We start from the raw sequence: 11,140 nt of genomic DNA on the forward strand, positions 1-11,140 counted from the left end.
TTTCCCTCCACACTGTTGAGTGCTGCCATCTAGCCCGACGTTCACGGGACCATATCGCCATCTATTTGCGGGTGTGCGAAAGCTTGATGCGATACCGCGCAAGTATACTCTCGAGTCTACTGATTAAACTGTTATTTTAAAACTTCAATGTATTGAGTTCATAGTGAGCTGCATGTGAACAATTGGGACGATTGCGCTGGCGACATTTCTGACTTTTTGGAGAGCTTTTACTTCCGTGGAACTCTTGGCTGTTACCGTTGACACTTCGCTTGACTGTCGGTTGCCTGTGATAAACTTTCTTGACGTAGCAGACCGAGTAGGCCGATGGAGCTTTAATGACGTACGAGACAGAGCGGCACGGATGTGCATTTCACCCGTCAGGTAAGCTGACGTACGAGTAGGAGTGAGCGGAAGATACGTAGAGCTGTGTCCATTTGCAGAGAGGTGACATCAGTGAACGCAGAGAAGCCCGTTATGGCATGTACTATGTGCATGGAATTCGTATGTGCTGGCCAGTGACAAACGCGTGAGCCGTAGTGCCAGCGGCCGTAGGACAGAGGACCCTAAGTCTGAGCTGATCGACTCGATCGAATATGCGGACCGCCACATCCGGGTTATTTTGAAAGTCACGCAGTGTATGGTGCCAATTTTCCAACCACGTCCTGCTCGGGTTCGCTGAGAAGCACTGTATGCGTGTGTATCATCGAGAGGACGGGAGAGAAGAAGAGAACCAGCGGGCGAGCGAGCGAGCGAGTGAGAAGCAAGTGTGCTGTGGAACGGTAATTGAACAAGAAACGTAGCCAAACCGTTCGTATCTGCAGCATCCTGAGAAAAAGAGTAGTCTGTTACGCCGTGGAACGGGCGAGAAAATTTGAACTGTTTTGTTGTGCGTACGTGTGCCATCGTGTAGCATTATTCGGCCACATCCGCGCGCCTCGGTCAGTGACAGATAGTTTCGGTACCAACGAACGACGACAACGACGACGAAACTGGACCGGAACTACCGACGAACTACCACCTTCGAAACATTCCAACGTCGTGGCCGCCATCATCAACGCGGCGCGCCATTGTTTGTCAGCACCACCGCGAACCCGTTCGGCTCGGCTGTATAGGCACCGCTCTGCCGGGCATGCGTCCATTCCCGGCTCGCACGCAGGGAGAAATTTTGTACCGTAGCGGTGAAAAAATTCAACATCCACACACACACACACGCACACCAACGGCGACGGCGAAGACAATCGAAAGCCATCGCTACTGGCTACCAAATTGAGCTCGCAGTGCCTACTTGGGAAACGATAGCCTTTCCTGCTGCTTCTTCGGTGATCTATGTATGTGTAGGCGAAGAGAGGGCGATGTTTTAATTGTTCCAGCAACCGGCTTTGTCATGTTTTCCTTATATTTTCCGTTTCCGGACAAACCATGTCTGCTAAAACCAGACTGTAGGAGAAACATCCACTGTTGGAAAAACGAACAGGGTCGGTGAACAGACCGCCAAACGTCGCGATCCAGTTCAGCTCTTTCGGGTGCATCAACCATCAACCTCTCGTTCGGGAAGCTGCTTCGACGTTCAAACATCTACAGCAGCGCAACATCGTTCTACGAACCAGCTGGCGCAAAACTTTCTGCAAGCAACACCGTCAGAGCCGTTTGCCACGGTACAGCTGACTATCAACCGTAGGCGCAAAACGCCGGGTGCAATTTATCTCGTTTAAGAACCGGAAACCACCAAACATGGAAATGCTTACGCAATCCCAGGTGATCGGACTCGCGACCCCTACGACTGCGGCTCGCAAGAAAGAGATCGAGGCGAAGGAAAATCTCTGGTAAGCAGACGCCAAGGGTTTCTTCTATTTTCCAACAAGTTGCACTGGTTCCGGGGAACAGCTGTTGAAATCAGGGTGCTTAAGCGGCGGAAGTGTAACCAATACGCTTGTTTCCCAGGCCAACAGGATGTTGTTCCCATTCCCGTGACATTCTAATCCAATGCAATTAGATTGATCAGCATTTATAACTTGAAATATGGCAAGGAGAAGCGATAGAGCTGGGCTGGTGTTGCTAGCCGAGACTAAAGCGCCCGCTTGATCAACCTCACTAATCCTTTGCCGTTTTTCGATTACATACACACATGGAATGCAGAAAGGAATTCAGAGCTTCTCGTGGGCTTCCTGTGTCGCACAAATTACTTCAAAACGTTTCTGGTAAACAGATAGCGTCTGTGTTGCATATAACAAAAACAATGGAAACCAATCTTTTGCTAATCGACCTTTTCTTAGAGAATGTATACCAAAATAAGACATTCCGAGGATAGCAGCAAGGCAGTCTCAGTGTACAAAAACCGTACGATCGAGACACGTAGATTTGTCTAAATTTAAAAAATTACAGCATTAGAAATGTACGATAATATCGTACACCACACTACGATGTTGATTCGTGTTTGTGTTGAAATTTGAGCACATAAATAACATCTTCTCTTCTATGACATGATGTTGCAGCAAAATGCATATGAAATATCCACCGATTTCACAAAATAGACGAAAAACGGACAAATACGACATATTTTGAAAATAAGCAATGAGAATCTGTATATGTAAAGGTGTTAGGGTATTTAGCAGAACCAGACAGAAACATCACTAAGACCGTAAGTCGTGAGGCGACTGACGATGATGATAGAGCACTTACGTCACCATCGTCATGCATTCGCGTGAAGGCCTTGTTTTCTCTACACCAAAGTAACGCTCTTCGAATGGCGACAGTCGGAACTGCTGTTCGTTTACCCCCTCCCATACTCATATAGCAACCATTGATATGTTTGAAGCTTTTTGATGTATTTGCACCGCTCTGCTCTTACTGCACCGATTAATCGGTTTCTAAGTGAAAGACGTCAGTTTGAACCCTGACAGTGAATGAACTTACCCGTTCTAATACTAATAAGTAATAAGCTTTTTAATCATTTATTATTATGCCGCCTTTGGGTTCGCGTGATGTCGCAAGCACAAAGGCGCACCAAAGGGACCGTAAAAGTGATTCTTTTATGCTTGCAGTCGTGTTGCAGAAATTTTATCTTTTTATCGAATAAACTTGTAAGATGACGGCTGATAACGATATGGAAATACCTTACCCTGTCAATGATCAATGATTGTTTCTTTTCATCAAATCTTTTAATAATATAGTAAACGTTTCATTATGTTCTTAAACTTTGCAAATATCTACGGATATGGAAACGTCAGTATGAGCTACTGCATTCTTTTGTGGGTCCAGTACGCTGAATGAGATTGAAGTCTGAATTCTTCACATGACTCGTACTGTATGACGTACCGATTTCACATTACCCCTAATTTCACATTACCACAAATTATTCAAAATAATTTCAATTTCGTGAAGAAATAACAATAGTTCTATTATAAATACGGCCCGGTCCGTTCTTCTAAGTTTAAAAAAAACTACAAAAAAAATACTTCTATTAAATAGTATTCCCAGCCACAGCGCTATTAGAATTTAATCAACATGGCTTTGCTACAGTGTAAATATTGTTGTTGATTTTTTTTAATGAACGGGTCTCTACTTAACGGGTTTATACGATAAAACTGTTTCACTCATGCCTCGTTTACTCGCAGGTCGTCCATACTTAGCGAGGTCCAAACGCAGAGCAACACTAAGCTCCCTTCGAACAAGTCGGTGTTGGTGCTGGGCGATAATGCGAGTGGCAAAACAACACTGATTGCCAAGTTGCAGGGAGTTGAGGATCCAAAGAAGGGTTCCGGTCTTGAGTACGCATACATTGACGTGCGGGACGAGTATCGCGATGGTATGTAGCGATGGCCAACAGCAGTAGCGAAAGAGAAAACGACACTTATTCCTTTGCAGATCTCACTAGACTTGGAGTATGGATTCTGGATGGTGATCCGGGCCACAACAACTTGCTCAAATACGCACTAAACGAATTAAATTACGCACATACGCTGGTCATACTGACCTTGTCGATGACCACACCGTGGAGCTGGGTGGAGCAACTGCAACACTGGATGAAGATACTGGAGGATCACATTGCGGGGTTGAAGCTTGAAACAGGTACACGAACCTTGCGGAGCTAGTTAATGGGTTATAGAAAAGGTTTAGAACGTGCTTGGCTTACTTTACTTTGTTTTCTAGATGTTAAACAGCAGTGTCAACAGCGGTTGTCGACCGAATGGCAGAACTATTGCGAAACAATTGACGACCTCGATCCTGGCTCGCCAATCAAGCGGACTAATCGGCTATCGTCGGTGGACGACGAGCTCGATGTTCTACCGCTACCAGAAGGAATCTTAACCACCAATCTGGGCCTTGATGTAGTGGTGGTGGTAACAAAGGTATGTAAGTGCCAACACGTGTGCACGGTAGTAGGCGTTTAGCGTTTTTGTTTTTTCATTGTTGTTTCTTCAAGACCGATTATATGACCACGCTCGAGAAGGAACTCGACTACCGGGATGAGCATTTCGACTTCATGCAGCAGTGGATCCGTCGACTGTGCCTGATGTATGGTGCGTCGCTGTTCTACACCAGCGTCAAGGAGGACAAGAACTGCGACCTGTTGTACAAATACCTCACACACCGGATTTACGGGCTGCCGTTCCGAACCCCCGCCCTTGTTGTTGAAAAGGACGCGGTACTAATGTAAGACTTGTGCAACTTGTGCAACTTTCATTTTCCCATGTGAAACTCCTAATTTGACTGCTTTTCTTCGTTCTCGTATTTTGTCGATTGCGTTTACTTTCCCCAGACCTGCCGGATGGGACAATACGAAGAAGATTAGCATATTGTACGAAAACATGCAATCATGTAAGCCGGATGATTACTACAATGATATTATAGCACAACCGCCTTCGAGAAAGGTAAGGGCCAGTAAAGATGAATTGGCTGGCGCCAATTTCATGATCGGCATACAGCGTCACACGTTCGTTTTGCTTTTGTAGACTGTGTCGAACCGTGAAATTGAGATTCAAACGGAAGATGAGCAAGCATTCCTTGCCCGGCAGCAGCAGCTACTTCAGCAGGGCCAGAGTCCGGCACGTGGCGAATCTCCGTTGCGCTCTGGGCAATCGGCCAGCAACAGCAAAAGCTCCCCACGAACACCGGTCGCGACTGGTGTGCAGGGTTCACCTAAGAAGGTACAAGCATATTGTGACGATCCTTGCCTTATTGCAGGATGCAATGCAATGTGGTTAGGCGAGTTTGTCTTCTGATGGTGGGTTTTTTTGTTTCCGCAGGTCGACGGAAAACTTACACCCGGCACTCAAAGCGGCGAGGGTGTTCTAGCAAATTTCTTCAACTCATTGCTTCATAAAAAATCGGTATCACCCGGATCGGCAGCGGCAGCGGCGGCTGCTGGGGGAGTCACGACCGCAGGTCTGACTGGCCCATTATCGCTTGGACCGACCGCCACCACGACTTCTCTGCGTATTACCAACGGTGGGCAGAACGATGCGGTATCCTCCAGCGACTGCGCACTGATGCGCACTGATGCTGCCCTCGAACTGGATCGTCTCGCCCGAAGCGTCAAAAAGGATTTGGATGTCTCGACAACTCACTCCGACTGTTGAGTGGTCGATGAGTCTTGTCCATGGTCCACGTACCAAAACCATCCCTAATGGGTCCAAATGCAACCACGGTGCGTGCTGCCGGTGCTGTCGTCGCCGCCCTTCCTGTAATGCTTAAATGCTATTTAACCGTGTTTGCGACCCATTTGTACCGTTGTAAGAAACCTAAGGTACGAGTTAATTAATTTGCAGATACTGCTTTGTAAAAGAATTGGATTTGTGTCGGTTGGTTTTAAAAATTTCGTGGCAGTAAACCATGGAATCGTATCCCCAACTTAAATACGGAGATAATCGAAATGATTAATTTTCCCCATTTTCGTTATTTGTTCTCAAAGTTTAAATACGCGCGATAAGTGATGGCTAAGCGATAGCGAGCGTTTTGATCACTAGGATTGGGATTATTTAACATTACTAATCGAAAACCGATAAAAAGTGGAAGAGAGTTTTGTTTACATGCAATCGCTTGAGCTTCTAATTGAGCGCTCTGATAAGTAATGTGAATCTGAGGATCCAAACCATATACCATTTCGTACATTTTGCGCAGCTTAGTATGTACCTCGTTTGTCAGAAAAATCAGTCCCTCAGTTCTTACCGTTGCTTTTCCTTTAGATAGTACGAGCGATCAACACAGTGGTCTCCTAGGTCACTGTGTCACTGCGAAAGGACCTCTTAGGAATGGTTTGGAAAAAGCCCAGTATTAAAGAAATATCTTTTGATACCTCGGCACAGTTTACGACCTCCTGGGCTGGGTTTGGCTTCCTCATAGCTGTCGTAAATGTAAAAGTGCTTTTTCTAGGCGTTGATTTGTTACGGCACGAAATGTCGCTCTCCAATTCCTATTCGCCCCGCTCGGAACGATATTGTGATAGACGATGAATCGTTTTTGTGAAATGTCGAGGGATAGAAGCAAATCAGAATTAGCAGGCTTAAGATCTGTTCGTAAGGAGTGAGAAGCGTACACAACACATGGCTATCATTGCATGCTGCGTCGTTTATATTTATATTGGATTATATATGCTAAACTTCTTGAGCTTTTATCCACTACACACACAAACACACGGTAGGATTCAAATTGATGGCGAGTGGCTGGTGGGATATGGTTTGACACGTGACAAACGGTAGCGAGCAGACACCAAATGAAAATGCTGATATACCTTTCCTCTGATAACATGTGGACTTTTGAGATGCGCTGGAGAAGACCTATTCTAGTAAACTTTTCGATTGCGAAGTTGTGTAAAATTGTTGAGCGCACTCTTCCTTTCACTGCCTGCAAGCACATGCCTGTAAGTGGAGCTGAGCAAAGGAAACAGTCCGACGGGACAAAACATATGAACATAATCGTAATTTTGAATGATGGTTGACATAAATTATAAAGATAGGAAGAAAAATAGGCATCCCCGAGAGTAGAACAGAACGTGGCGGTGTATTTAATAAAAACTCACGCACTAATAACTAACAGACACAGACACAAGAGCAGATCAAAACTAGCGTGGGAGCTCTAAATGCAGTAACAATAAAAGGGCATATAAGATTCACAAGAATGCTCTCGAGTTTCCAGTATAGTACACGTCCCTCTTCAGAAGGATAATAAGTCTAACAGGTTCACGCGTAGGTTTTAACTGTTCTACAAACAGTGCATAAAAACAGAAACATACTTAGAACTCAAATCTCAAGTAACCTAATTTGTCAAAAGGTATGTTAAAGTGGTTTTTATACTACTGCAACGGCTGGGCATTTTTGCTAGCGGACTTTTTTTTTGGGGAGAGTTGTTTTACCTTACCCTGGTGAATTTTCTGTCGTCCGACTCTCCAGCATGACACTCTTTACAAAGGTGCATGCCCTAGAGATAAGGAAATGTCGTACGGTTGGATTTTCGTGTGCATGGACAATGCCGTCATTAAAATACGCTCAGTTTTGAACAATGTTTCAAATTTTCAAAACTACGTTTGCACACACATTGGCGCACCTACTAATTTCTTATTTATACTCCAATCTTTTAGCAGACAAAAGAGAGATAGAGGAGACACAGAGGAAACGGCAAAGAGACAAACTGACTGTGAAAAAGCAAAGCGGAAACTGAAACAACATAGAGTGCTAGATGTGCGCAATACAGGGAGAAGTATAGTGCGTTAACAAAAGAAAGAAAAACGTGAACTCATAAAACGAATAAAACAAAAAAAAGTCATATGCTATATGAAAAGAGAAAGCTCCAACAGCTCCTACTTAACAATGTTCGATGTGTCACTACCGCACGGTTAGATGGTTTCAAATCGCGGGCTGTTGAGTCCGTTTTCGGATCCGACACTGAAGAAGCAAGGCCAACGTTTGTAGGCTGTTATATTATGTTTATTAGTTTTTGCCGCTCATTTTCTTCGATTGATTTGGTAGGTTTGCTGGCCCGGCGGACCTCTCGGCAGTTGTAGATTCCGGATAATAATGATAAATGATGATGTGGTAGATCGTTAGCAAAAAGGAACCGCGAACCGCGTCTCGCTGGCAGGTGTCAGATGAAGAAGGTACGACAATTGCAGGCAAGCCATAACGCACCGGCAGCACAGTAAACGAGCAGCAATACCAGCAGGAGCTGGTCAATGCGGCCATAAACATAAAACACATTTGCTAACCCGGCGATGAGCAGTATTGCAAGGCCAGTGAGCAGGGAGAGGCCAGCTTTGGTCGCTTGCCACTGGCGCGGGCTGAATTGGCGGCGGACAACCGAATCCTGGTAGGAGCAGGCGATCGACTGGCCGAATCCGATCAACATGCAACCTGCGAACGTCCAGAAGCTCGACTTGGTCGAGTAACCGCAAAAGTAACCAAACGCCTTGAACAATATACTGAAAATGAGCAGCCGGTCTTGCTGTTTGCGGAACTTGATGTCACACCAGAGCAGAAGAAGGGAACAGAGAAACCAGGACGTTGGTATTACTACTACCGAAAGAATCGTCATCTGGCGAGCTTTGGTCCGCTGCTGATAGTGGTAAGCGGTAAAGCGGGGCAGTATGGCAAGGAACAGCACGAAGAGGCAGGTGTCGGTGGCCCGAAGCAGTACACAGCTGTAGCAGCGAATATCAAGAAGTGTGCAACGGACGGATAAAATCAGCCGTCGGTTGAGCGCGTGACGAAGGTCGAAGCTTCGGTAGAGAGGCCGGACGGTCGCATCGACCAACTGGCGTGCGAATAAGCTCCACTTGCCAGTAACTGGTGCTGCCACTGCTCCATCGCTCTGGTCCTGGCCGTGCACTAGCGATGTACTTTCGCCGCCGGTGTCATCGTTGTAAGCGCGGAGCACGCCCTCGTCCTCTTCGACAATCATCTCGAGAATTTCGACTCCATCGTGGTTGAAGCACTTGCCCTCACGGGGAAACAACTGCACGTGCTCGTGCTCGGGTTCGTCACAGTTCAGCTGTACTGCGGTTTCATCCACCTGTACCGATGGGCACGTAAAGTTGGCGGGATTTTTCCACGACACTGACAATGAGCGTGCCAGGTCGGCAGGGCACCCTGTGGAAAAAACAGCAGCCTGTGGATCCGTAACATTTACTTCCGTTGATGGCGACAACAGTGACGAAACCATTAGCCCGTCAGGCTGCCCTTGGTGTTCGTTTGAGACAGCGTAGTGCACTGCAGCGTCGGCGTTGGCGGTACGCGTGACGTGCGCGTAGAACTGCTCGTTGCCTTTCTCCGTAAGGTTCACCATCGAGTCGAGATTGAGTTTTAATCGATTCTTCTCTCCCTCAATCAGCAGTACGATCGGGAGCAGGTGTAGCACGATCCCGCTCAGCAGCATCAGTAGCGCGCCATACACGTAGTCTTCCCACGGTAGTTGGAGGACGAGCACCAATAGCAACACACTTGCCGCCTGCCCGCATGAATATAAAAAATGTATCACAAACATCTCCTTCTTCGCGTTGAACGCCTTCGCCAGCACTTTCCACATCTTGGAAAACACCAGTTGGTAACCGAAACCTGCCGCGTGCCGTCATGATTGGCCGTTTGAAGGGAAAGGGAGCAAAAACCTGTAAGCCATGCTACATTAGGGCGAACATCTTCCGCCACGCAACGTAAACCTACCGCCAACGCCTCCGTACAGCAGCAAGACGAGCGGGGTCGGTTTCCGGGCGTACAAGGCGACCACCCCGCTGGCTGAGATTCCTAGTACGAGCACACAGACGCCGAGCAGCGCCGTGCGGGTGTTGTTGTGGTTGTATCGGCGGAACACCGCACGGTACACGAGGTTGAAACCACATAGGAGTGCCGACGGACAGATAAGCGTCAGCTCTTCGTCGCTGATTAACAGCACGCCGAACGCGTACACTGGTGTAAAAATGACTATCTGGAGGCAGAAGAACGCGAAAGAATGCAAAGTACAGCGTTTGATAAAACGTTAGTTGCGCGAAATGTATAGCAATGGGGAGCACCAGCACCGGTGGTACCTACATTCATGAGAAAGATGTATAGCAACAGTCTCCATTTGGGCAGTATCAGAACGATGAGATCAAGAACACGCGGTTCCACTATCTCACTGATGAACGCCTCCATCGTACTGTGCAGGCGCAGGGCGGATGTTGCTCGGAGTAGTTCTGCTGTGCTCCTAATCCCAAAGGAGCGTTGTCGTTTGGTTTCCCTGCTCGCTGCCGTCGGTCGCGACAACCACGGTTACATAATCGCCACCCAGTGCCGGCACCGGAAAGTATACCATTGACCATCGAGTGGAGCAATGACCGTAGCTTATTGTAGGGTTGGCACCCGCGAATAATGGCCGGGTTTTCTCTTCGCTGCTGGTGCTTTCTTCTGATAGCTTCTCACCGGTAGCTTCTTAGTGATGCGATACACGAGTTTGTTGTGGACTCCCCTGGTCTGCAGAGTCGTGCTTCAAATACACGGCGTGCTCGTATCACTTCGGATCTTCGCTAGCCGTCTACTGATAGTCTCTGTATTGTCTTCTGGTGACACCCATTATTATCACAGCGCAATGATTGTGTTACGGTGCGGTTGAAGGTGCAGGGTTTGGATAGGAGAACCAAGGGATCCTGACCGACCGAGTGCCCTTCCAACCAAGCATTACCTCAGATTCCATCGCCGTTTACTTTATTGGGTGGCCAGTCAAGTGTGTTGGTTGCTTCGTCGGTGTAGCAGCTTACAGGATTGCTTATCATCTTATCTTATCATCAACTCGTCCACCCGTCCGTTTTGCCGTCCAAAAACTGCCTTCTACCGGTTGACTCTTTTTTAATCATTGCCCTAACCATTCGACTTACATGACTCGACTCTGTAGTTGTACGTATAATATAGAAAAGTATTATTTTGAACTAACTGTTTCCGGCGCGAGTCGCCACCCCTCATTTCATGTGCATTTTTTATTAGCCGGCGTTTCAGAAGATCGGGCGATGAAGTATCCGATCGGCGTCCCTTCCCGCTTCCCGTTGGATACATGGCAAAACTCGTACCAACTAAATTTGGCTCAAATTGCTTGAAAACTATCTAAACCAGTGGTCTGAAACACGCGGTCCGCGGGCCGCATGCGGCTCACGAAACATTTTTGTGCGGCCCGCGGCCACGTG

At 47.1% G+C, this 11,140-nt stretch overlaps 2 protein-coding genes across 2 annotated transcripts; one reads left to right on the plus strand and one right to left on the minus strand.

The window, feature by feature from the left end:
* The first annotated feature begins 512 nt into the window (after positions 1 to 512).
* On the plus strand, positions 513 to 7,781 carry LOC128273824 (cytoplasmic dynein 1 light intermediate chain 2). The gene is made up of 9 exons (XM_053011882.1): positions 513 to 1,328; positions 1,437 to 1,823; positions 3,615 to 3,805; positions 3,865 to 4,068; positions 4,150 to 4,349; positions 4,424 to 4,653; positions 4,760 to 4,871; positions 4,953 to 5,147; positions 5,247 to 7,781. Exons 2-9 carry the CDS (start codon positions 1,732 to 1,734, stop codon positions 5,577 to 5,579), a joined length of 1,557 nt encoding a protein of 518 aa, XP_052867842.1. The 5' UTR covers positions 513 to 1,328; positions 1,437 to 1,731; the 3' UTR covers positions 5,580 to 7,781.
* Positions 7,782 to 7,982: 201 nt separating this feature from the next.
* On the minus strand, positions 7,983 to 10,118 carry LOC128269340 (uncharacterized). Its single transcript, XM_053006783.1, has 4 exons — positions 10,013 to 10,118; positions 9,651 to 9,908; positions 9,225 to 9,545; positions 7,983 to 9,119 (listed from the first exon to the last, which is right to left on the minus strand). Exons 1-4 carry the CDS (start codon positions 10,116 to 10,118, stop codon positions 8,080 to 8,082), a joined length of 1,725 nt encoding a protein of 574 aa, XP_052862743.1. The 3' UTR covers positions 7,983 to 8,079.
* Between the last annotated feature and the right edge of the window lie 1,022 nt (positions 10,119 to 11,140).

This window comes from Anopheles cruzii, chromosome X (assembly GCF_943734635.1).
Source record: "Anopheles cruzii chromosome X, idAnoCruzAS_RS32_06, whole genome shotgun sequence".
Lineage (NCBI taxonomy): Eukaryota > Metazoa > Arthropoda > Insecta > Diptera > Culicidae > Anopheles > Anopheles cruzii.